Source organism: Sphaerodactylus townsendi, linkage group LG06 (assembly GCF_021028975.2).
Source record: "Sphaerodactylus townsendi isolate TG3544 linkage group LG06, MPM_Stown_v2.3, whole genome shotgun sequence".
Taxonomy (NCBI): domain Eukaryota; kingdom Metazoa; phylum Chordata; class Lepidosauria; order Squamata; family Sphaerodactylidae; genus Sphaerodactylus; species Sphaerodactylus townsendi.
Window position 1 is genome coordinate 30,364,328 of NC_059430.1, and position 25,192 is coordinate 30,389,519.

A 25,192-nucleotide genomic window follows, 5' to 3' on the forward strand; every position below is an offset into this window, starting at 1 on the left:
ACACGGTTGTTCACAAGGTCTCAATATGACACTGCGAACAATCCAGGCAGGGTTTCCTCATTCTTTTACCATTTCATTCTTGCTTTTTCCTTTTCCTCTTTTTTTTGCCATGTATTCCAGTTCTGCAGAATCAAAGCACAGACACAGCTGTGTGAGTAGTCTTTGTGCTATTGTTCTGTGATGTGATGAGATGGCAGCTCTGATGTGGGCCTCGTGGATATGCCAAGAGGGGCCTCCTTCCAGAGTTCAGAGATGATTAAGCGCTCTACCACTACACCCTAGCATTTTGAGATGAATAAGGCTTTGAAAACATCATGCAGTTCAACCCTCAGTGTAATTTTTAGAAAGTTAATTATGCCAGATGTTCTGATTTCTCTTTTTTCATACAGGTTGACTGGAGGCCAGGGAGAATCTCTATGGTAGCTCAAGTCCTGCCTCAGCGCCAGGAACATTTAATACCTGAGTACTCTGCAACTCGTGCCAACCATGGGGCAATCTAAGAAGAAAGAGGAGGCTGTATTTCTGAGGAAAAAGATTACCCTTCTGAGGGCTTTCTCACTCCTCATTGGGAGCATGGTTGGCAGTGGCATTTTCATTTCCCCCAAGGGAGTACTGAAAAACTCTGGCAATGTAGGTCTCTCCTTGGTCGTCTGGTTTGGCTGTGGGATCCTTTCTATGTTTGGTGCGTGGTGAGTTTCTTTTCCTTCTCCTTTTTTTAGATCCTGGTGAACAAGTTTGCTGACAGGCAATCCTGCCTTTATTTTGTCTATCCCAGAAATAAAAGTGTCCAATTTCAAACTGATGGAAAGTTGTATCAAAGACACAGTAGCCACAAGTAGACAAATCATCTTCAGATGAGACAAGTGGTTAAGGGTTGGTGTGCAAATCTTAAAGTTGATCTAGGGTTTTTCTGCATTCTCATTTTCCTTGCTTGTAAGTTCCTGTTTCTTCAGGGATTTTCTTTCTGTTCTGCATGTGGTTGCTCCCTCTGGTGGTCTATTTCATAGTACAGCAGTTTGTGTCCAGCATATCTCCCTGCAGATTTAAACTGCAGGTTTTTATTATGCCAGACTTAAAGTTCTATAATATCAAATCGATCACAAGAAAGAGCAACCATATGTGGAACAGAAGCCCCCCTGCCCCAAAGAAACAGGAACTTACAACTATAGAAAATTAGAATGCGGAACAACCCTTAGACAGTTCTCAGTTGAATGATTAGATATAGTCTTTTAGCTTCCAGTGCCCACAACTCCAAAACTGCTAGTTCCTTTGGCCTGTGCTGATTCCCATCAGACCTCAGAGGGACAAGACATTGGGGTGGGGTGGGGGGAGGTTTCCAGGCAGTTGGCAATCTTAAATATTACAAGAACTGTACCTGGGAGGCTTCTCTTTTTTGCTAAATGTAATTGTATACTGGAAATGAAACAATCATTTTAGTACTAGCATTTTCCCTCCAACCTCTTCCCACACCTTCTACAATAAGCTTGAGATGGATTCTCTTCAGAGTCTTCAAGGCTGGTTCCTGGAGATAACCAAGAGCTGAAGCATTTGTGGATTGACAATTCAAGCACATTTCCATCCATACCTGGTTTCTTAGTTACTCAGACAGAGTTGCCAGCATCGCCACGTGGAACTCTCTTATGTTTCCTGATCCCTATTAACTTGATAGCTGTAGCACCTCCCCCTGGCCATCTGCAGCAGACAGCAAATTAGCAGATTCTCTCTCGGGCAAACTGCTAAGATTATTCTTGGTACTGGTACTGGTACTGGGCCACTGTATTACAGTGGTTTGAGTCCTATCTAGGGGGAGGGATGGTCTCAGAAGATGATGCTGGTGGATTCCTGCTCTGCTCCATGCCAGTTGACCTTTGTGGTTCTACAGGATCCATCTTATTCCCGTGCTCTATATTATCTACATGAAACCACTGGGAGAAGTCATCAGGAGGTTTGGGCTGCGTTGACACCAACAGGTTGATGGCACCTAGCTCTACCTTTCTTTTCCCCATAATTCTAAGGAAACTGTGATGTTCTGAACTGATACCTGGAGTCAGTAATAATTTGGATGAGCGTGACCAAGCTAAAATTAAATCCTGACAAGGAAGAGGTTCTCTGGGTTAGTAGAAGGGCAGACCAGGGACTTCAGATCTTCTCAGTATTGGATGGACTTGGCCTTGAACATCAGTCAAATGTGAGGAGTCAATGTGTAAATTACCATGAATCAGGATTTTATCAGAAGGCCGCCTACAAGGAACCCCACACTGCATGCTGAAATTTGGAAAGCCTTCAAACAAAGGAATCCCAATCAGCAGTTTGGTTGTATCGCTCTATCCCTACAATGAATTGATTCTCTGATGGATTACAGTAAAACTAAAAACTGAAGTCAATGATCTGTCATTTTTTTCAGAATAATTATGACATTTGGGAAGAAACAAATAGCTGCAAGTAGTATTATTACACTATGTTGTAGTGTTTTATGTGATACCTTTTGGGCCATGCCTTGATCAACCCAGTCTTCTTTGGTTTCTTACATGGGTCAGTCGATGACAATTGTCCTGTCTCCATTTAAGCTGTGCAAAACATTTCTTTTTTGATGATTTATATTCATTGAAATCTCATGGGAGCAGCACAGAGGAGGGAAGATGGCTATTTAAACATTAATCTGTGTGAAAAAGTACCTGAAAAACTAAGCCAAATTAAATTGACAGATTAATCCTAGTTCTACAGGTATACCACAAACACTCAGTCACTGGTAGATTGATTACAGTTCTACAGGTGTACCACAACTACCCATTCATTTTCAATAATCCTTTTCATTCAAAGGTCTATAGAGTCCCCATCTGCCTCACAGAAAACTGGAAGGGTTGTATACTTCAAATGAGATGTCCAAAGTATCCAGCAGGCCTGAAGCTGAAGCTAAAAATAACATGGGCTCAGGCTATAAGATAATGGTTGGCCATATGGTGCCATTGTGGCTATACATATGGAAACATCATGGAACTGAGCACAGCCTCCAGGTTTATGTTTAGGTTGTCACTGTGAATCATTCAGCAGCTCCGCATTAGGACTTTGAAACTTTAGGTAGAGATTGGGTATTTAACCCTTCTATTTCATCCATGATTTCATAGTCCCTCTAAAGCTGATGTATCTCAGTGTAGGGGAAGAATAAAGTACAGCTGCTTCACCTTGTCATTTCCCACCTACTGAGCTAACTGCAGCTTTGGAAGGGCTATTTAGGCAATCAAAGAGGCATGGAGGGAAAATGAAATCTTTTCTTCCAGGTGGCCCTTCCCTGATCTTCAAAGCAATTGCATGGAGCTGCTGATCAGGTTTCTCAAACACCATCTACTTTGGTCCCAACCTGTCATGCTGATCTGTACTGTTCTGTGCCAGCCAGATCTGGAACTCTCAGCCCGAATCCCCACTGGGAAATTCAATCTAGATCAAACCAAGTTTGAAAATAAACTGCACCTTTTCATTGAGGTTTCAACCTCCCCACCGCAGCATGTTTCCAGTGAAGACATCTAGGTCTATCTCGGATTCAAGACATGTAACGATCCCCACTACCACGTGATCAGCTTGGTGGGTCTCTCCTGATTGGCTGTCATGCCGTGTTGGCGCGGGACGTTTCCCCCCCCCCGCAAAAACGTGCTCACGTTATGATGTCAGAGTGTCAGTATGTCAGCATGTCTCCCCCACCCAAATTTCTGGTTGGTTGTCGTGCTCTCATGCTCTTGTGAGAACCAAATCACGAGAGCCCACTGTGCACTGATTGGTTGTAAGGCATTTGCGTCACACTCCACAGTGGGAAATTTGAACCAAGATTAGACCCCTGATTCTCCCATCCAAACTGGATCGAAGACACGTTTTTTTTAAAAAAAGTAGTACTTTCAAGCAGGTTCAGCAAAGACACAGGATAAAGGGGAGAATGAGCACCAGAACCAGGATGAATCCTTGTTTGTCGATCAGGCAAATATTTTGCGTTAGTATCACACGATTAATTGACCGTGGGGAATCAGCCTTAGATTATAGATGTAGTAACTTAATGAGTACGTCCTTACAACAGCCCCATGTGGTCACCCAAAGAACTACAGGTCCAGCCAGGGATTTGCACTTGGGAAAAGTTTGATGATCTAGCCACTAGATTGTAGGAATTGCAATAGGTATAACTGGAAGTAGGGATTTTTGCTAGGCAAGAAGGATTTTCACTAAACTAGTGACAGCCAATGTGATGTAGTAGTTAGGATGTCAGACTCGGAGCTGAGAGAGCCTCGTTCAAATCATTATCATGCTATAGAAGCTCCCTGGGTGATCTTTGGACCAGTCACTCTTAGGGTAACCTACATCACAGGTTGTTATGGGGACAAAATGGAGGAGAGAACAATGTAAGCAGCTCTGGATCCCCATTGTGGAGAAAAGTGGACTAATAAATGAATGAATGAATGAATGAATGAATGAATGAATGAATGAATGAATGAATGAATGAATGAATGAATGAATAAATAAATAAATACATACATACATACATACATACATACATACATACATACATACATACATACATACATACATACATACATATATGGAATAATTTTCTGCTTTTCTATCTGAATTCCTTCAGGTGCTTTGTGTTATGCAGAACTTGGCACACGAATCACAAAGTCTGGAGGCCATTACATCTACATCTTGGAGACCCTAGGCCCTCTGCCAGGTTTCTTGTTCCTGTGGGCTGAATACTTTGCTATAAGGTAAACTTTTATTTCTGCAACTTGCCATAAATTTAAAGTCCAAGTGGCTATGCACCGCAGCATTCGTGTGTGTATATTTGATGTTTGACAGTAATTGATAGCTGACATATAATGGTATTGGTATCTGGCATTATTTGACAGAAGTATAGGCTGGGTTTTAGTACTGCACAATTATGATATGAGAATATCAAGCTACTGTATGCTAAGTCAGGGCTATGGTGCATTCACTTCTTTCGGCTCAGCTGTTTTCTTTGCAGTGGGGTTTTCCTGCAGTTTTCCATTTGAAACAGAAGTCTCCTGCTGCAAGGTGTCCTTAGTTGTGCTGATCTGATCCACCATTTTGCTCACCTGCTGCTCCCTTTTTGTTCCCAGGCAACCTTCCTCCTGCTTTTTTGTGTGTGCTGCCACTGGGGTCTTTCGCTGGAGCAATAGACCGTGTCAGTTTCATGGGCCTATTGCTCCAGCCATGGATCTGCAGCATGAGAATAAATAATAAAAAACAACCTTGCAGATTCTGCTTGGAAGAGCTGTTGTGTAGGTGGGGAAAGATGGGGAGGAGCTTGAAAGCCCGAATCAAGAATAACACATTCTGATTCACTTTGTCTTCCCTGCGAAAAGAAGGAAAAGTCACACTTTGGCTCATTCTGCACATGCAGAATAATGCACTTTCAAACTGCTTTCAGTGCTCTTTGAAGCTGTGCGGAATAGCAAAATCCACTTGCAAACAGTTGTGAAAGTGGTTTTAAAACGCATTATTTTGCTTGTGCGGAAGGGGCCTTTGCCCAGTTTTGGGAGCCATGGAGCTTCTCTGATCTGAGAGTGTAGTGGCTTCCAAAGAGCGCAAAATGAGTGCATAATTGAGAATCCAATTTGATGGGGACATGCGCTTCATGCAAGGCAGACCGTGTGCACAAAAGGCCTCACTCCACCAATGATATATTTTCTGATCTGTCTGGTAGGGACTGCTCTTGGATCTGTAGGAAAAAGTAACCCAAGGGCTACAGTTAGAGAGCAGAGATACAATTAAGCGGCATTGACTGCACAGCTGTTTGCATCTTGGTTGACAAATGTAACTAAAATTTCCTTGATGTCTCATCACAATCCTTTCCTTCCCAGGCCAGCCAACAGTGCTGTTGTGGCTTTGGCATTTGGGCGCTACATTCTGGAGCCCTTTTTTGCTCCTTGTGCTGCTCCGCTTTTGGCTGTGAAACTGGTTGCTCTCCTAGGGTACTGTGAGTACATTTATTTGTTGTGATTCGTTTCTTGACCTCCAATATTCTGAATATGATTTACAGTCTAGTTCGAGCAAATAAAACAATAAAATCCATACAACACCAACACTCTCTGTCAGATAACAGCAATAAAATTATCATTAATAGTGGCTTTTAAAAGTTCCAATAAAAACAACTGCAAGTTATTGTAAACGCACCACTCAGTGTATAAATCATACTGGCAGATTCAGTTAACAGCAGAGATGAAATCAGTTTAAGCTATCAGAATGAAAGTCTGTCAACTATAAGACAAAAAAAAAACCCCTCTGCTCAAAACTTAAGGAAATAGAAATGTCTTTACTTTGTATGTAATAAAATAGGAAAATAGATGCCAGGCAAATCTTTGGGGAGGAGGCAGTATTCCATAATTGTGTTGCTATCACCATTAAAGCCCCGTCTTTCATTGCCATCCACCATGGTTGCATTGCACTAAGAAGAAATTATGTCCTCCTGATTTTCTTATTGTACAATCCCACCAAAGAAAAACACCATTAAATTGCATTGGCTCTACATTTTTGATTTATTTGTATAAAGTGCTGTCAAGTCACAGGTTACAGCAGTGGCATATTTGCCTAGGGACATGGGGTACCCTATGTCCCTGGGTGCCCCCTAGTGGAGGGCGCAAAAATTTCAGGTCAGTTGGTGTGTTTTTTCTATTTTTAATTTTTTTTAGTTTTTGGGCAGCAGGGGGTGCAGTTTTTAGGCTAGCAGCACCAAAATTTCAGGGAATTTTCAGGAGACCCTCCTGATGATACCACCCAACTTAGGTGAGGTTTGGTTCAGGGGGTCCAAAGTTATAGACTCCCAAAAGGAGTTCCCCATCCCCCATTGTTTTCAATAGGAGCTAATAGGAGATGGGGGCTACATCTTTGAGGGTCCATAACTTTGGACCCCCTGACCCAAACTTCACCAAACCTGGGTGGTATCATCAGGATAGTATCCTAAATATGCTCTGAAATTTTGGTGCTGCTAGCTTAACAATTGCACCCCTGACAGCAGGCACCCTCCAAATTTCCCCAGATTCTCCTTTTAAATCCACCCCCTTCGGCATGGACTTAAAGGGAGAATGTGAGATCCCCAGTTTAAATATTGAAAGTGATGCTGTTTCAGGGTGGGGGAGAATACACCCCAAAACAGCATCACTTTCCATGTTGTTTTAACTGGGGACCCCAGATTCTCCCTTTAAGGTGGATTTAAAAGAAGAAATTTTAACACAAGTTTAAACACAATTGAAAGTGATGCTGTTTGCAGGTGGATTCCACTGGAGGTGTTTTGTGAGAGATGATGCTGACATTTGTTTGGTAAATGTTTTGCTGGGGGGTGATTTGTGAGAGATTTACATGCTTAATACACACTTTCATTGGCTTGGCACTGTTTCTCAGGCTAACAACCTACCTAACAGGGTTGGTGTGAGGACAAAATTAGGAGAGTTGGTGGGGAGAGTGCCATGTATGTTTTGCTGGGGTGGGAGGTGTTTTGTGAGCTGGGGCAAAAATCATTGTTTGGTTGTGGTGGGGGAGGGTGGCCGCCCATACAGGGTGGGGGGGCGCCTAATTCAGGTTTTGTTCCCGGGCTCCAGTTTGCCCAGATACGCCTCTGGGTTACAGCAAACCCAACAAGGGCCTTCAATGCAAGTGAAAAGCAGAGGTAGTTTGTCATTGCCTTCCTCTGCAGAGACTACCTTCCAAATACTGACCCTGCTTAACTTCTGATGAGATTGGACTGGACCATATTGCTTTCTCTCCCCCATGTTTGATGTGGTAGTAGAAAGTCCCGTCCAGTCACAGTTGGCTTATGCCATGGGTACCCTGTAGGGTTTTCAAGGCAAGAGACACTTGGAAGTGGTTTGTCATTGTCTGCCTCCATGAGGGCTGAGAGGGTTGAGTAAACTGTGACTGGTCCAAGGTTACCCAACAGGCTTCATGTGGAGGAGTGGGGAATTGAACCCAGTTCTCCAGATTTCAGTCTGCCACTCTAAACCTCTGTACCTGGCTGGCTCATGACACTGCCCTTGAAATACATGGTTGCATTGTACCAATTCATTGCTTTTTCTCTCTCCTCCCAGATGTTGTCATTATCTTGAACTCTTGGAGTGTCAGCTGGAGTGCCAGGCTTCAGACAATCTTGTCTATCATCAAGCTTGCCGCTCTGGTTCTTATCATTGTCCCAGGCATGATGCTTTTAGCCCAAGGTATCTCTTAACAAATCTATCTGTATACTAAATCTATCTGTATGGTATTATTTTTATCCTAGAAGTAGGTGTAAATGGACACAATGAGGGAAAGTGAGCAGCAGGGTCCCACAAGGATTGGTACTGGGAGCAGTGCAGTGGTGGGATCCAAAAATTTTAGTAACAGGTTCCCATGGAGGTGGGATTCAAACATTGGTGTAGCGCCAATGGGGCTGCATGGAGCACGACAGGGGCGTGGCCAGGCATTCCTGGGCGGGGCTGTGGCAAGGACGCAGCTGCTGCGCCGGTCCTTGGGCGAGAAACGAATGCACACAGGTGCAGGCTGCCACGCACGCCGGTGCACCTCCTGCTAGACTGCTTCAAGTTCTGCGCGCTACTGCTGAGAGGAGGGGCGTAACTAAGGCAAAAATCACATGGCAAAATCACCAATTAGTAACCCCCTCTTGGCACACACAAATAATTAGTAACCTACTCTTGGGAACCTGTGAGAACCTGCTGGATCCCACCTCTGGAGCAGTGCTATTTTATTTGTTCTTAAATACTTGTCAATTTGGGGTGGGCAAGGCAGTGGCTAGGTTCGTAGATGATGCTAAAATATTCAGGATGGTGAAAGCCAACGTTGATTGTGAAGAACTCCAAGCACATCTCTCTAAATTGGGAGAGCGGATGACAATGTGGCAAATGAAGGGAAGGGTAAGATGATGCACGCTGGGTCAAAAAAAGAAGTATACTGATGAGGTCTGAACTGGCTGAGACTGAAAGGGAAAGAAATGCCAGGTTTATAGAGTGTGGCTTAATTAGAATATCAATTCAAATGTGGAAGTGCCACAGCAGTGAAAAGGTAAATACCTGTGCTAGGATGCGGCATCAGGGGAAGGCCTTGGCCTCTATGGTTGTTTCCTCACTTACCTGCTGCTGCGCGCTACTCTCCCCAAGTAGCGCAGGGTCCCCCAGCACTTTCTACTACAGGGGCGGTGACAACGCAGCTGCCCCAACGCTGCCGCTGCCACGCCCCCTCAGTGCGTGTCATTCCTGGCACTCCTCAAAATGGCGCCTTTTGATGACCCCGCACAGAGCGCCGGGTTGTGGGGAAGCCCAGGAGCGCGCCAGAAATGATGCGCGCTGGCAGTAGCGCGCAGCAAAGGGTGGTCGAGGTAAGTGGGGAAATGACCTATGTCCTGTTTGCCTTCCAGGGCAAATAGTTGATTGCTGTGCAAAACAGGATGCTGGAATAGATGGATCCCACTGGTCTGATCCTCTGATGTTGTTACACTGCTTTTCTTCTAAAGAAGTTCTCCCCTTTAATCCTATGAAGGTCAACCCAGCAGTAAGCCCCATTTCGTTTAATGGGACTTACTGCTATCGGTCTGTGTTCCTGCCACTTTTGCTTTCTAATCTTCTGATTTTCTTTAGGCCGCACAGAAAATTTCCAGGATGCTTTCAACAAGGAAGCAATGGTTTTGGACAAGCTGCCATTGGCATTTTATGCCGGGATGTTTGCCTATTCAGGATGGTATGCATACATAAAAAATGTCTTCAGACATCCGCTCAGCCTATCAATATTGTTGAAATCTCACCACAAACTTGGCTTGTCTTATTCCTCCTTCCCAATACAGGTTCCAGACTAGTTTTGTACGAGAAGAGCTAGTGAGGCCAGAACGGTGAGTCTGAGAAATGAAGCCTTAAAAATTAGCCCTAGTCGGATCATTGTGACTTCAAAATATGAATCCCTCAGAGTGAAGATTTTTTCCTTCATTTCCTCAGTACAAGAAAGAAGGTGGCTTCTAGCGTGTTTTCCCCAAAATAAGACAGTGTCTTATATTAATTTTTGCTCCCAAAGATGTGCTATGTCTTATTTTCAGGGGATGTCTTATTTTTTCCACTCCACAGCTGCATGCTCTGGTGTTCTGTTCGATGGGCATGCCTCCAAACAAAAGCTTTGCTACATCTTACTTTCGGGAGATGTTTTATATTCAGCAAAACCTCTACTATGCCTTATTCTCAGGGGATGTCTTATTTTCGGGGAAACAGGGTAGCTGATGTGATCAATCCAGTATTTGTGGGAAAAGCTTTTCAGGAAGGTGATGGGCAGGCTGGTGTCTATATGTGTCTCTCTCTGTGAGGGAGAGAGAAGAAGGTAACTGTGGTTTACACTGAACCTGACTTTGGCAACATTAGAAGGTGAAACTAGACTTGCAGCTAAGAGATCTGAGGCTGAATTTCCTTTTTTTTTTTAAAAAAAAGTGTAAATTGAAACTTCTTGGATTTGAATCAGGACTAGGGGCTTTAATCTTGCCCTTTGTTTGTGGTGGGGAGAGGGGATTAGTCTCCAGTAGGATTAGGGGCAGGAGGGGGAGGATTAACCCATCCCATTCCCTTACTACACTTGGAATGATTTGAATCAGGAGCCCCTCATAGCTGTAGTTTACACTGCCGGAGTTCTACCTGTTCATAGATTTCCCAATGTCACGTCGCATTTGACCTTAAATTGCCTTTGCAGTACTAGCATCTAGAGCAATGATAATCCAGGCATTACCTTTGACTCCCCCTAGAGGTTCAATGTTTTATCTAAGGCAGCCTTAGAAGATGTCTGCAGGCATCTCTTTGCTTTCTCTGACCTTATTACCCATCCCTCACTGAAGAGAGAGTTTTGATTTAGCAAGTCTTTTACTTGTCAATAATTCTGTGCTCAGTTTCATTTGAAGTCTTGGTTGAGGCTTGAATGTAGGGAGAAATAAGTGGCTGGAGGTGGAAAAGTTTCTGAATTATAAATAGTTTACAGGTTGCAATACCCTTTGTCTGTTTGCTGATGGTGTACATAATTCCAATGTCTTGTGTGAGTGTCTTTGTGCGAACGTGCGCACAGTCATAGTTGACTTATGGCAACCTCATAGTATTTTCAAGGCAAGAGATGTTCAGAGGTGATTTGCTATGGCCTGCCTCTGTAGGGGTTGAGTGAGTTCTGAGAGAACTGTGACTGGCCCAAGGTCACCCAGCAGGCTTCATGTGGAGAAGCTGGGAATCAAACGCGATTCTCCAGATTAGGGTCTGCCATTCTCAACCACTACACTACCCTGGTTCATCATGCTGGTTTTAATGTCCTATAAGTGACATTAAAATGGAAGTAATCATAGTCCTGCTTACAGTTTTCCTGTGCCTGGATTATTTTTGCTTAGAATGTAACGATTATGCATCTCGTCGTCGTTTTTGTAATTTATGCTGAAAGCTATTTCTTTCTTTGTTTTTCTGTTTTAGTCACCACTACCCCAGAGGGTCTCACAGTGACTTACTACATTATAACTGAGTTTAAAAACAACATAAAATCAGAAAACAACAAATAAAATATTAACATTAAAATGTTAAGCTATTTTAAACAAAACAACACAAACATGAGCCCCCCGGGGATAGGGCGGTATAAAAGTGTAAAGTGTGTATAAACAAACAAACAAACAAACAAATAAATAAATGTAGATTACAGTCCAGAGGTCAACTAACAATTTGATGTCACATGATCTGCAGAATGTATACAAGTCCGGCAGGGCAGGGGTGTCCTGAAAAAGTGTGATCTACAGTGTGTGTATGTGGGTGGAGGGCACAATTGAAAAGCCCCTTCCCTTGGTGCCTATTAACAAGTAATCCTGGGGCTGGGCACCTACAAGAGACTCCTAGAGAATGACCAGAAAGAGTAAGGGGGGGGGGTTGTAATGGGAGAAGCGGATAGTTTCATGATATTTTTCTTTCTCTCCTATCCCCCCCCTTTTGTAGAAATATTCCTCTGGCTGTCATTGTGTCTGTGATCACTGTGATCGTGGGCTACATGCTTACCAATGTGTCCTACTACACTGTATTGACAGCAGCAGATGTCCTGGCCTCCCAGGCAGTAGCTGTGGTGAGTTGAAAGACAGACTTATTGTCTGGTGTATAGTATTTCTCTACCCGCCTTTTCTGAGCGCCTGAGCACTCAAAGCAAATAATGACCGTGTAACAATAATTAATACACAATTTGATTTGGATGAGAAATATTAACAACAGATGTAAAATATATTAAAACTGTTTTGTCAAAAGCTTTCATGGCTGGGAACAACGGGCTTTTGTGGTTTTTCTGGGCTGTGCCTGATAGTTTCTGCTCCTAATAATTTGCCCCCATCTTTGACTGGCATCTTTAGTGGCCTGTCATCTTACCATGAAATGCCTCTGAAGATGTCAGCCATAGATGTGGGCAAAATGGTAGGAGCAAAAACTACCAAACCACGGCTGCACAGCCCATTGCTCATTATTATCCTGTCACCTTTGAATCCATCCATCAAGATCCTTGTGCAATTTCTTTTCTTTCAGAGTTTTGCACAGAAAGCTTGTCAGAGCCTTATCTCAGTGATTCCTGTCTTGGTTGCCTTGTCGTGTTTTGGAACCATGAATGGAGGAATCTTTACGTTTTCAAGGTCAGTTATATGCTACTTTTAAAAGGTTTATCTCTCCTAGCTACATTGGTCACATTTTTAACACACACACACCCCTCCAAGGACTCAGGATAGTGTATAGTTCTCTCCTCCTCTGTTTTCTCCTCACAACAACCCTGTGAGGTGGATTTCCTTAACAGGGTGTGACCAGCCCAAGATCATCCACTGAGTTTGTGGCTGAGTTGAGATTTGAACCTGACTCTGCATTTCAAGTCCAACAGTAAGGACTGACTGTGAACTCAACCACACTACAAATGAATGTATGAAAGATGTCTCTGAGATAATTTTCTTTTTCATTTCAAAGCAACATGGGTGATGGGTGATTTGTAGTAGAAAATTGAGTGGTGGAGAGTTTTGAACTCTTCAGGTGGTCACTGGTATATCTCTTGGAAACTGTCCACCAGCTGGATTCAGTTTGGAAGAAGGGAAGCATTAGATCCAATGGCAGAGATCCCCAAGTCTCCTTCAGCACTTTTGATGTGTTGAGATTAGCAAGTACTACCTCAAAATGGCTGCCATGGGGGCTACCACAAAATGCCTTGAGGCAACAGTCTCAAAATGTTGGGAGACTGCAAGTCAATTATCCTTCAATGATGGAGGTAGCTGAGTGGGGACTCCCAGGACCAGCAGACACAAAGGTGATGCCTCTTGGGCTCTTCTGGAGCACCTCTTGCTTCTACAAGGTGAGGATAAGTCAGAATTATCTCGATACTTTGAGGAAGAGAATTGAGGAAACAAATAAGTGCCAAGAGTCCCACTGGTGAACACAGTTTCTATAAGCACAGTGTTCTGGGGGGGGGGGGGTGTCACTGCTTTAGGGTAACTGTAGCCTTGAATAAATGCAAATGAAAGAGAGAAGGCTCAGAACAAGAAGGAATAAGAAGACAACCTGCAAACTAGGCCATTCTTAAGGGCACATGCAGAAGTGCAGTTAATCCCTATGACAGTCTGTAATAAATAAAGGAATTGGTCTCTTACATTGCTTGTTTTCTCCTACCAGGACACTGTTTGTGGCTTCGAGGGAGGGGCAGTGGCCTCCCCTCTTCTCTATGATCCATATTCAAAGACACACACCCTTACCTGCTGTTATGCTGATGGTAAGATTCTGCTTCTTCAAAATCAGACATACTTCTTATCTGCCAAATTACTTTAATGGGTCTGAAGTGATTTATTTATTTATTTTATAATTAAATTTATATACCTCCCCTCCCCTGAAGGGCTCTGGGCAGTGCACAACAAACCAACAATTTGAGAAATTATCAATTTTATAAAAGTGACATTAATCTTAAAATATATGTCTTGTGGACAAAATTAGTACCATGTTTCCCCGAAAATAAGACAGTGTCTTATATTAATTTTTGCTCCCAAAGATGTGCTATGTCTTATTTTCAGGGGATTTCTTATTTTTCTGTGTTCTGTTCATGGGGCATGCTTCCAAACAAAAACTTAGCTATGTCTTACTTTCGGGGGATGCCTTATATTTCGCACTTCAGCAAAACCTCTACTACGTCTTATTTTCTGGGGATGTCTTATATTCAGGGAAACAGGATAGTGGGAAAATGCATAAAATTAACACAATAAGACAAAAGGTAAAATCAGCATAATAACAAGGTTGCTAATAATAGCAAAATGTGATTTTGTTCAAAGATTTGAACAGATTTGTTCAAAGTTCTTCTGGAATATAACTTCACCAGCTTATGTTGGAAGAGCTTTAAAAAGCATTCCATTTGCTCCTCCAGACTATCCTCAAGGGCAGCCCCATGTAGAGTGTGTCATAGTAGTCCAGCTAAGACAAATCTGAGAGTGGCCCCAGGAATGGTTGCAGATGGCAAATAAATTGAAGCTGAAAAAAACATAGAATATTTTGTTTTAACGTTTTATTCAAAATATTTAGAATTTGACAGTGAAACTTCACATAGTTTTTTTATCCTGCTAAGGAATTTGGGGAAGTATACATTGTCCAGTACATTTTATCTTCACAACCGCCCCATCGGACAGGTTAGGCCAGGGGTAGGGAACCTGCGGCTCGAGAGCCTCATGAGGCTCTTCTGCCCTTGCACTGTGGCTCCACGAGACGAGCCACCGGCCCCATCCTTGCCGCGCCGTGGGCTTCCCCTCTCGCCCGCCCCGTTGGAGTGGGACGGGTACTTTCCCAGCGGACGGCGAGGCTGAGCCGCCGGCTTCATCCTTGCCCGCCCTGCAGGTAGCAGGGCGGGCGCATCCATACGCTTCTCAGAATGAGTGGAGTAAAAGGTTAAAAAAAACCCAATATATATAGTGTTATCTTTATTTTAAATGTCAAAAATTATTTGCGGCTCCAAGTGTTTTCTTTTCCCGTGGAAAACGGGTCCAAATGGCTCTTTGAGTGTTAAAGGTTCCCTACCCCTGGGTTAGGCTGACGGTTTGTCAGTCTGTGAGCTTTCATGGCAGAGTAAGGATTCTACTTCAGATCTCCAAAATATTAGTTCTGCACTCTAACCACTCCATTAGACAATCTGTAATTTTATAGGTTATGTTGTTGTTTACAGCTATCCAGGAAAAGAAACCATAGTTTCTGCATAGATAGGTTGAGGTTTTGTTAATATGCAGGCATGTACAGGAATCCATCATTCACTGCCTGACAGCCTACGCGTTGCACTCATATTTTGTATTGATGTTCTGTAAGGCATTTCAATGGATTAGTTCCTATTTATCCCAGATACTGAATTTTGTAATTGATGTGCCCTTTAATGTAAACACTGACCTTGGACTTCTCAATTTTCACCCCCTAAAAAAAAACAAACTCCCTGAACATTAGTTTTACTTTTATCAAAGATCTTCAGACCTTCTTCCTTTGGTCTTTTTTCCCCCACTGCAGATATTAGTACTGTTCCAATACAAATATGTTTTAAAGTTGGATTCTCAGGTGTGCAAATGGTTCCACACAAAGAGGGGAAAGTCCTTTTCCAGATTTCAGCTATTCCCTATATGGTCTGAGAATGTGAGTTGCTAAGTCAATTTCATTTTTACATCTCCCCCGCCCCCCGCCCCCAGTTCCCTTTGGTCACAGCCATGATCTGTGTGGGAGAGCTCTACCACCTCCTGAACTTCTTCAGTTTCTCTCGGTGGCTCTTCATCGGACTGGCAACACTTGGGCTTATAGTTCACCGGTACCGTCACCCTGAGATACCAAGCCCATTCCAGGTAATGAAGTTGCTCCTGCAACTACCACTGTATCACCTCTTCTTTTCACTATGAGTTGATGCAATGTAGACTTGGTTCAGAGTTGGAGCAGTGAGCCCAGAAATCTATAATTCCAATTACACCAGCATGGATCCAAAGAGGTACGCCTGCCAGTGCAGGGGATATAAACACACATGGAAGAACAGAAGAGCTATTGCTGAAACATAAATCATTAGAAGGTTTGGATAAAGGTTTGTGGGTTTTTTAGCTTTTAGAAAAAGTTTTCAAGAACATGCTAAACAGGAGTGACAGTTGAGGCTAAACTCCCTAATACTACTGTCATAAAAATATAATCTTAGCTGCAACTGTTGCAGTTAGTATACATTCATCTGCTTCCCTCTAGTGGCCAAGGTCCACAATCTCTAATTTCCATATCTTTTGCCTCAAGAATGCTTCCTATTCTCAGCCATGCAAGTTTGTCAGAATTTGCATCCATGGATTTAGCATATCCAACATCAATTTGGCAACATCTAAATCTTCTCCGAGGCGTGGCGCACCTGGGGAATGTGAAGGGTTAATGCAGTGCTGACTGAATGAAAGAATGTTGCACATACCCCTGTGTACCATGGGACCTGCCTTGGGGCACAATCCATTGGGAAGCTGTCTTGCATAAGCCACCGATGCAAATATTGTTAATGCAAGAGAATATTATTATTTGATTTTGTTTAATATCACAGCTGCCAATTCTTTAGCCGGTTGTTGTTGATCTTTCATTACAACTTGAGCCTCACCCAGAGGCCTACAACGCTGTAATCTATCAGCATAGTATTCATGTATATCCCAGCAGTGCTGCCTTCTAAATCTGACAGATGTTGATTTTGTCAATTTGAAAATGTTTTAAGTGACACCTTAGTGTTTTTGCAATGGCTACCACTGGTTTGTGCCATAGTTGCTGAATCTCAAATTTCAAATTGTGGTATTTAGTGATCTTCTCATGTTTTCATCATCATCATCAGTTTAATATCTTACTCTTCCCACTGAAGTGGGCTCAGAGTGACTAACCATATTGATAAAATACAATGATAAAAATAATAAAATAACAATGATAAAATTCATTTAAAGATGGCACAAATCAGGGTAGGTTAATATACCATCACCCCCTGATTTAAAGATGGAGAAAGGGGGTGGCAAGAAGGAGAGAGGCCAGCCAGCTGGATATCTCAAATGCATTGCTGTCCTCAACAGACCCTGCAGAGTTGTGATAACTCCTGCAGGCTCCTGGTCTCATTCAACGGAGCGTTCCACCAAGCTAGGGCCAGATAGTAGCCGCAATTGTTAATTCTAATTGGATTTGGGGTGGGGTTTTTTTTAGCGAATGCAGAGGAAAACATTAAACCTGAAATTCATGAAGCAACAGTTTAACATGATCTATAGAATACTAATAGAAAACGAATGAGATTGAGTGGAGAGTGACTGTCCAAGGTGACCAAGTGAATTTTGTGGCTGAGCTTATCCACTTGGTGTGCGTATGCTAGCAATGCTGATGCCCCACTGCAGAACAACAAACAAAAATGACAAAAAGCAAGGATATATAAAAGGTTAGAAAAATGTTGGGGAGGGGATTTTGCCTGTGGATTCTGTGACAGCAAAATTTCTTGGGCTAGTTTGAAAAGCAGTACAGTATGGTGTAATTTAAAATCTAATGAGAAATCTTGCCCGAAACATTGTTATTTAGCAAAATCTGTCCCCCCTCCTTCCCAGGTTCCTCTTTTCATTCCTGTTTCTTTTACACTCATCTGCCTTTTCACGGTGGGGATGTCTTTCTACTCTGATCCAGTAAGCATCAGCATCGGTTGTGCCATGGTTTTGAGCGGCTTTCCAGTTTACTATTTGCTCGTCCAAAGGTCAATGCCAGATTGTTACCGTACTGCCTTCCGTGAGTAAACTGTGGATTAATTTTGTGTTATCGACTTCTGCAAACTGTTAATTTTTGTACCTAGAGCTCGATCTACTTCACTACTGGCACAGCACCCAAGCACAGAGAGATCTTCATAGGGCATAGTAGTCTGGTTTCTGCACTAAGTATGTCCGGGGGTGGGGGGTCCTTTGAGTGCCTGGACATTATAGAGGAGTTAGAGGGGTGTGGGAATCTTCTACATATATACTTTGCTTGCAGTAGGGAGAATCTGGACCTTGCTTTGCCCTCTGGAAGGCATGGGGTTTGTGGTCATTGCACCTCAGTGAACTAGATCAAGTTCCTTCAACACCTATTAATGGATACTGGTATCTAGCACATTATTCTTGTGTGTCCATGCTTGTGCATGAGCTATGTAGAGCTGTGTAAATCAATGATTGCCACTGAGCAGTTCTTGGGCTGGATCTGGGCTGGTTCACAAAGAAATTTTCTCTGGGGTGTTAGATGGTTTTCTCTCTCAGCTACTCTATGAATGAGTTTACACCCATTTGCTCCATAAAGTAATTTTTTTTGTATGGGTATATTCAGAGGAGAGACATTCCGCACTTGAGGGATAACTTCTTTCTCTGATTGTATTTGTTGAGCCTAACCTGAGCAAACATGTTTCCTATGGAATTCTTACTATTTAGTAGTTGACTCTGCTATAGAGTCTGTTTATCCAGAGTGAGGATTATTCTCTTCCTCCCAGAAAATTGCCTGGAGAATAGAGTGAGAATACAGCAGAGGCAAAGAAAGGGGGGAAAGCACCCGATACACTGGTGCGTCCTCTGCCCCTGCCCTGCAACACCCCCGCAATGCCCCGCCATACCTCCTTCTGAACGCCTCACGACTCAGGGCCAGCACTCGGGTGTGTCAGCCACCCCCCCCCGCGGCTCCTTGAGCCAATACGCCTCTGGAATACAGAAGTGAGTTTGTAATGGATATTAATTCTGTTCCTCAAGTTTCTGACTTTCTGTAGTAGTAATCTTTCAGTAAAGCTAAAGGCCCCCCAAAACCTTTAAATCAGGAGTCCCCAACGTGGTCCCTGTGGCTGCCACAGGAACCATGAACATCTTTTCTGGTATAACTTTGGCAGTAGCTGCCACCACAGCACAAGGATCTTCATTTGCTACTGAAGTTAAGCAGTGGCAATCATTTTGTGACTTGCTGTGCCTCATGTGGCAGCTATTTTGTTGTTATGCCCACCATTATTTACTTTATTCATTAAAAACATTTATACCCCACCTTTCTATAGCCATATTCAAGGCAGTCATTCCATATCAGAACTCTAGATTTGTCTGCACGCTCAAAAAGGTTGGGGGTCCCTGCTTTATGTATCTGAGGCTCATTCCGCACATGCAGAATAATGCACTTTCAAACTGCTTTCAGTGCTCTTTGAAGCTGTACGGAATGGCAAAATCCACTTGCAAACAGTTGTGAAAGTGGTTTGAAAACGCATTATTTTGCGTGTGCGGAAGGGGCCTTAAAAGTTTTATTCAATTATAAGAATTAATACACAAATGCAGTAAAATCAACATACTAATCGAATCAACTTAAACATTTGAATTTCCCAATGACTTCCTTGGTGAAAGGAGAACCAACTTTCTTACCGCTCTTCGCTAACTATATAACAGCAGTTCTTGGTGACAAGTACATATTTTTTTCCACCTAAGTGTCTTGGAAGTATTCTTAGTAAACCTCATTTTTATTCAGTTTAGCAAGAACATATACTAAGTTAGATAAAATACAGTCAAGTTAAAAAACAAACAGAACAAAAATAAAATAAAATAAATAATAAAATAAAATAAAAACATACAAAGGTTGCTTAATCTCAGCGCATGGAAGGTTGGGGGTCCCTGTTTTAAATGGACTCCCAGTGATAATGATGGAAGCTACAGAGCATGATCCAGACCTCTGTAAGTGAAATGGTTTCTCATCGTATGCGATGGAATGGAAAACATTTGCTTCCAACAGTTGCTAAAAAGAAGGTGTGGGCGCCATGGTGTTTTCCACTGGATAATTTCACAAGTTAAAATTTTGCTGTCTATCAAGCAACCCTTTTCAGCTACCCTTTTTAAAAAATACTGGCAGATGAACTACTCTGGGCTGTTCTCTCTCTTTCCCGTTGCAGATTATCTTACACTGAAGCTTCAGATACTCTTGAAAGTGGTGCAACAAGAGATCAGGACTTACTGAGGAGCAGAAAGGAAAGCCAAAGTTGTCATTGGATGTTCTGATTTTGTGAAGACTTCCCTGCCGGTTTCCATTTAACGCTGTGCTGCGTCAGCTTCTCTTTCCAGTTCAGCACTTTCATCACTGAATACAATCCATGAAGAGTCCCCAGAACCAAAGGCACAGGATAGACTTGTGACATGCCACACCTTGAACTGTGTGAGTGATGCAATCTGCCCTGTTTCCCCTTGGGCAATGCATGGACATGAGAGCACCTGGTTCCTGAAATAAGAGTCATTCACTGTCTACAATACACAAATTCTTTTCTTTTTTTGGGTACTGCGGCCAGTGACAGTTTTGATGTGCTTTAGGGTATGCTTTGGAAAAGCCAAAGCAAACTTCCAGAAGCCTAAATTGCTTCAGATATGTTACCTATGGGGAGGGAAGGCAGCATGGTACAGCTGATGTCATCAGAACCTAGAAGCTAAGCAGTGTCGGTACTTGGAAGGAAGACCACCAAGGAAAGCTCTGCAAACCACCTCGGCTTCTCACTTGCCTTAACAGCCCCTTGCTGGGGTCACCATAAGTTGGCTGCAACTTGATGGTACTTTACACTCACGTGTTACTTATAGAGTCCACAATATGATAACACCCATGATAAAACTCCTCCCAGCTGTCAGATCTGAAGCACTTTTGAAACAGAAAAGTTTTCAAAATATCATTGCAGTTTTAAATGTTGGTAGGTTAAAAAGAAAGGGGTACACGTGCAGACCTTTGGAAAGGCAGCATATTCTGAACAGTGACATTGACAATGCCAGAAACTGCTTGTATTCGGGTCTAGTTAATATCACACCTAGAGAAGAAATTGAACTAGAGAAGAAATAGAGTATGACTCAGGGATTCTCCCCTCATATTTCTCCAGTTACCGTTACTGATGCTTGGTCAAGACTGGTGCCGCCATATTATTAAGGAGAAAATCACCTGCATGGCTCCATAGGTATAATCAGTTGTACCAAGCAACAGCGACTGCAGTCCAGCAAAACAATAGCCACAAACAAGGGATATCATAGGCACAGCGATGCACAGTCTTTTCTTCTGAAGACTTTATGGAAAATAAGCTCTGTTCAGCTTCTGTTTTTAATTCCCAAAAAACAAAGAAGGAAAGAAAGAATATCCAAACTAAATGGAACACTAGAATTGTGTACACATAACCAGCTTTTAAGTAAAATTTTAAAGTTATGTACAAGAGAAAATATGAGCCATAAAATATTTACAAAGTTGTATGAAAATGTACAAATATATATATAAAAGTGCAGGAGTGTGGTAGTTGTCCTGTGTTCAGATGGAACCCCTTCGCTAGCCAATCTTGAAGACTTTGGAAATATCAGAAAGATATTGCTTTAATGGCTGTGGAATTATTCTGAAATTTTCTACCAGTTAAACCCTCTTACAGCACTAATGATTCAGCTTTCCAGTGCTCCCCATAATACCAGAACTCCAGGGAAGCCACTGAAGCTGATAGACACTAGATTCAGAATGAACAAAAGGAAGTATTTCTTAACTAGTAATTAATATTTATTTAGATGCTTATATCCTGCTTTTTTTCTCCAAAGCAGCTTACAAAATGATTGGCCATTTATGCATGCACTAATTACCCCGCAACTGTTTGCTTCACAGTGGGTTTCCCCCCGAGCTTTTTGTTTACGCAGGGATTCATCCCCCTGAAAAGTGTCCCTAGCCTATCCAATCGGCCATTTTGTCCACCCCCTGTTATTTCCATGTAACTTTCATTTAGGGAAGTTGCCTGCCACCATCCCCCCCCTCATGCTGCAGTGGCGTAGTGCCAGGGGGATGCACTGGACACGTGCCCCTGCAAGGGCATGGTGGGATGTTCCAGGTCTGACGGGGGTGTGGCAGGGGTGCAGGGCGCAGCATGCCCTGAGCGCAATTCCCCCTCACTCCACCCCTGCCATTCGGTCTTCAGTCTAGCATTACTTTGCTTGACCATGCGAATTTCTTATCAAACTTACTCGGTCTATCGCTCCAATGATAGACTTTCCATGGAATATTTTTAAAGAAAAACCTTTCTGATCCTTCTGAAATGGTGGCCCAAAGAGAGAGAAGAACTGCTGTGGTGTGGATGGAGGAAGGTGAGGAGGAGCGAGAAAACCTGAAGAGAGCTAAATGCATGCTGATCTCCTTCACTTTTCCTGTGAAGGGAGAAAAAAAGTCACACTTTTAGAGTTTTTAGAACCTATGAGGATTCTCTGAAGGCAGGGTGACTGCTGAAGAGGAGACCTGTATGGGTAACTGACAATTAAACCTGAAGGGAATGTGTGCTCAATGTGAATAAGACCATAAGTGAGTAAATGGCCATTCTCTACTTTTCCAACAACTCTGTCGGGTAGGCTTAGGCTAAGAAAGATTGAATGGCCAACAATCACTCTGCAAGCTTCAATAGCAGGTTGGGGAATTGAACCTAGGTCTCCCAGATTATAGTCCAACCCTCTAACCACTGTATGACCCTTGTATAGGGTGATGGCCATGAGCAAAGATAGCTTTAAAATGGGATTAGATGAATTCATGGAGAAGAGGTCCAGCAATAGCTGCTAGCCATGGTGACTAAACAGAAGCAGTAAGCTTTCTGAAGACCAGTTCTAGGAGGCAACATCAAGGAGAAGACATTGGTCTCTATACTTGGTCTGTTGGTTCTCCACAGCAACTGGCTGTATAAAACAGGATGCTAGATGGACAAGTGGTCTGGTCCAGCAGGGGTTTTAGAGCTGAGGGCTACTTACCCTGTTTCCCCGAAAATAAGACGTAGTAGAGGTTTTGCTGAAGTGCTAAATATAAAGCATCCCCCAAAAGTAAGACGTAGCAAATTTTTTGATTGGAAGCATGCCCGTCGAACAGAACACCAGAGCATGCAGCTGTGGAACGGAAAAATAAGACATCCCCTGAAAATAAGACATAGCGCATCTTGGGGAGCAAAAATTAATATAAGACACTGTCTTATTTTCAGGGAAACACAGTAGAAATAAACTTTGCAACTGAGATGTATGTGAAGGTATGCAGTAGACAAGTTTTAACTGGATGAAAGGAGGAGGAAGAGGTTCCACTACCAAAACAGAAAGTCTGACAAGTTCCTGTGACTTGCTAGATATAGTTGTACATTTCATATGATTTTGTAAAAATCTTCTAGTTCCTTTTTTTGCACATGATTTTAAAATTCTGCATAAAAGATGTCTTAATGTATATTTATGTATAAATGTCTTCCTGTGATTATGCTTTTTAGAATTTGTTTGTTCTGTGGAATTGTAATTGGTTTTCATTGCTTGTTTTGATTAGAATTAATGGAGTACCTTTGAGAGTACTGACAGTCATGTCCACCATAAATGCTATATGTATATTAAGTAGTAATAGCTTTGAAACTTAGAGTGCAACAACTGGAGATGATCATGAACCATTTTGACTATGACAGCTTGCCTATACAGATAAAACGTTCCATATAAGACAGTGATGGCGAACCTTTTTGAGATCGAGTGCCCAAACTGCAACCGAAAACCCATTTATTTATCGCAAAGTGCCAACACGGCAATTTAACCAGAATACAGAGGTTTTAGTTTAGAAAAAACGGTTGGCTCCGAGGTGCGCGTTACTCGGGAGTAAGCTTGGTGGTAGTCGGTAGCTTTGCTTTGAAGCAACCGTGCAACGCTTCGAATGGGTGAATCATGACCCTAGGAGGGTTTAGAACCAAGCCCCATTGTCAGCAACTGAGCTTACTCCCAGGTAAAGGATTGTGCTTTAGTTCTTCCCATGAAAATCAGTGGGGTTTAACAGCACTTAACAGGGTTACCTACACGTCATGCCCAGGGGCCCAGGCCAGCCTAAATGTGTGTGTGTGTGTGTGGGGGGGGTGATTTTCCACTCCCCCATGTGACGAACTCTGTGCATGTGTGCCCACAGAGAGGGCTCTGAGTGCCACCTCTGGCACCCGTGCCATAGGTTCGCCACCACTGATATAAGAAGAGCAAAAAATCTGTGCACCAGCTCACAGGATATTCACATGTGCATCTATTTTACTTTGTTTACATTTACAAGAGGCCTGGGTTTTTGTCACTGGGAAGCCAACGTCAGCTGCAGGGCACATAGGACATTACTAGACGTAACAACTGCACATGATTTTGCACATATTTTCCTGCATGTAAATGCTACTATGTGAGAAACTGGTCATGTTTCAAGCATCCTGCGCTTTTGGATGTCCTGTTTCTCCCCCTTTTGTTTCCTAGTTAAGAATAACTCTTGACCTGGATAGCCGAGACTAGCCCAATCTTGTCAGATTTCAGAAGCTAAGCAGGATCAGCCCTGGTCAGTATATAGATGGGAAACCATCAAGGAAGTCCACAGTTGCAATGCAGAGGCAGGCAATGGAATATCACCTCTGATGGTATCCTGAAAACCCCACAGGGTAATCATAAATCAGCTGTGTCTCAATGGCAAAAAGACAAGTTAAGAACAAACATGTATGTCCCCCTTTTCAGGAAGTGAAAGAAATCTACTTCACTAAAATCTAGTAGCTCCTACACACCATTTAAAAAACAAGATGGGTGGGAGTTGGTGGTAATGTTAAATGCGACTTAGAACCTAAGTCTGTCTCCCCAAACCAAAACTCCTGAGTGTAAAAACTGCCTGACGAGCTATACTTACCAGGAGACCTTGTAAGCCCCAAGGTCTTCTGGGAACTGTAGTTCCTCAGGCAATTTTTAGCCTGAACTGTAAATAGGCCACTTTTTTCAGCCTCAAAAAGTACTTTAAAAAGAAAAGGAACCTAGGTAAGTGTGGGAAGGCAGCGTGGGGAAAAGGGGGGGCATGAGGAAAAGGGGGAGGGGCCAGGGGCAATTTTCCGCCCCCCAGGCATACGCCCAGTGCACGACGCACTCCCCGCTCCCTTGGCACTCCGCCACTGGAGTAGACCTGCTTAAACTTGCTTCCCATGTGACCCAAATTGAGCCAATTGAGCCAGTGAAGAATACATGAATGAGACAAGAATACAGCCCACTATCACATATTCATGTTCCAGAATTAATAGGAGTCTAATCTACAAGATTAGCATTGCAATGCCAAATTATGACCTACAGAATTTAGCAAAAATAATAATCTTGTAGCACCTTAAAATCCAACAAGCTGAAGTTTTTGTGTATATTTCATAAAGTGTTTTTGATAAATATGTGGTGATTTTT

The 25,192-nt window shown here is 42.8% G+C and overlaps 1 protein-coding gene across 1 annotated transcript; it reads left to right on the top strand.

Moving 5' to 3' along the window:
• The first annotated feature begins 483 nt into the window (after positions 1–483).
• LOC125435156 (cystine/glutamate transporter-like) lies at positions 484–20,130 on the top strand. Its single transcript, XM_048501235.1, has 12 exons — positions 484–682; positions 4,619–4,745; positions 5,862–5,977; positions 8,082–8,207; positions 9,621–9,720; positions 9,824–9,868; positions 11,973–12,096; positions 12,543–12,646; positions 13,665–13,761; positions 15,698–15,847; positions 17,588–17,762; positions 19,912–20,130. Exons 1-12 carry the CDS (start codon positions 487–489, stop codon positions 19,974–19,976), a joined length of 1,425 nt encoding a protein of 474 aa, XP_048357192.1. The 5' UTR covers positions 484–486; the 3' UTR covers positions 19,977–20,130.
• The last annotated feature ends 5,062 nt before the right edge of the window (positions 20,131–25,192 follow it).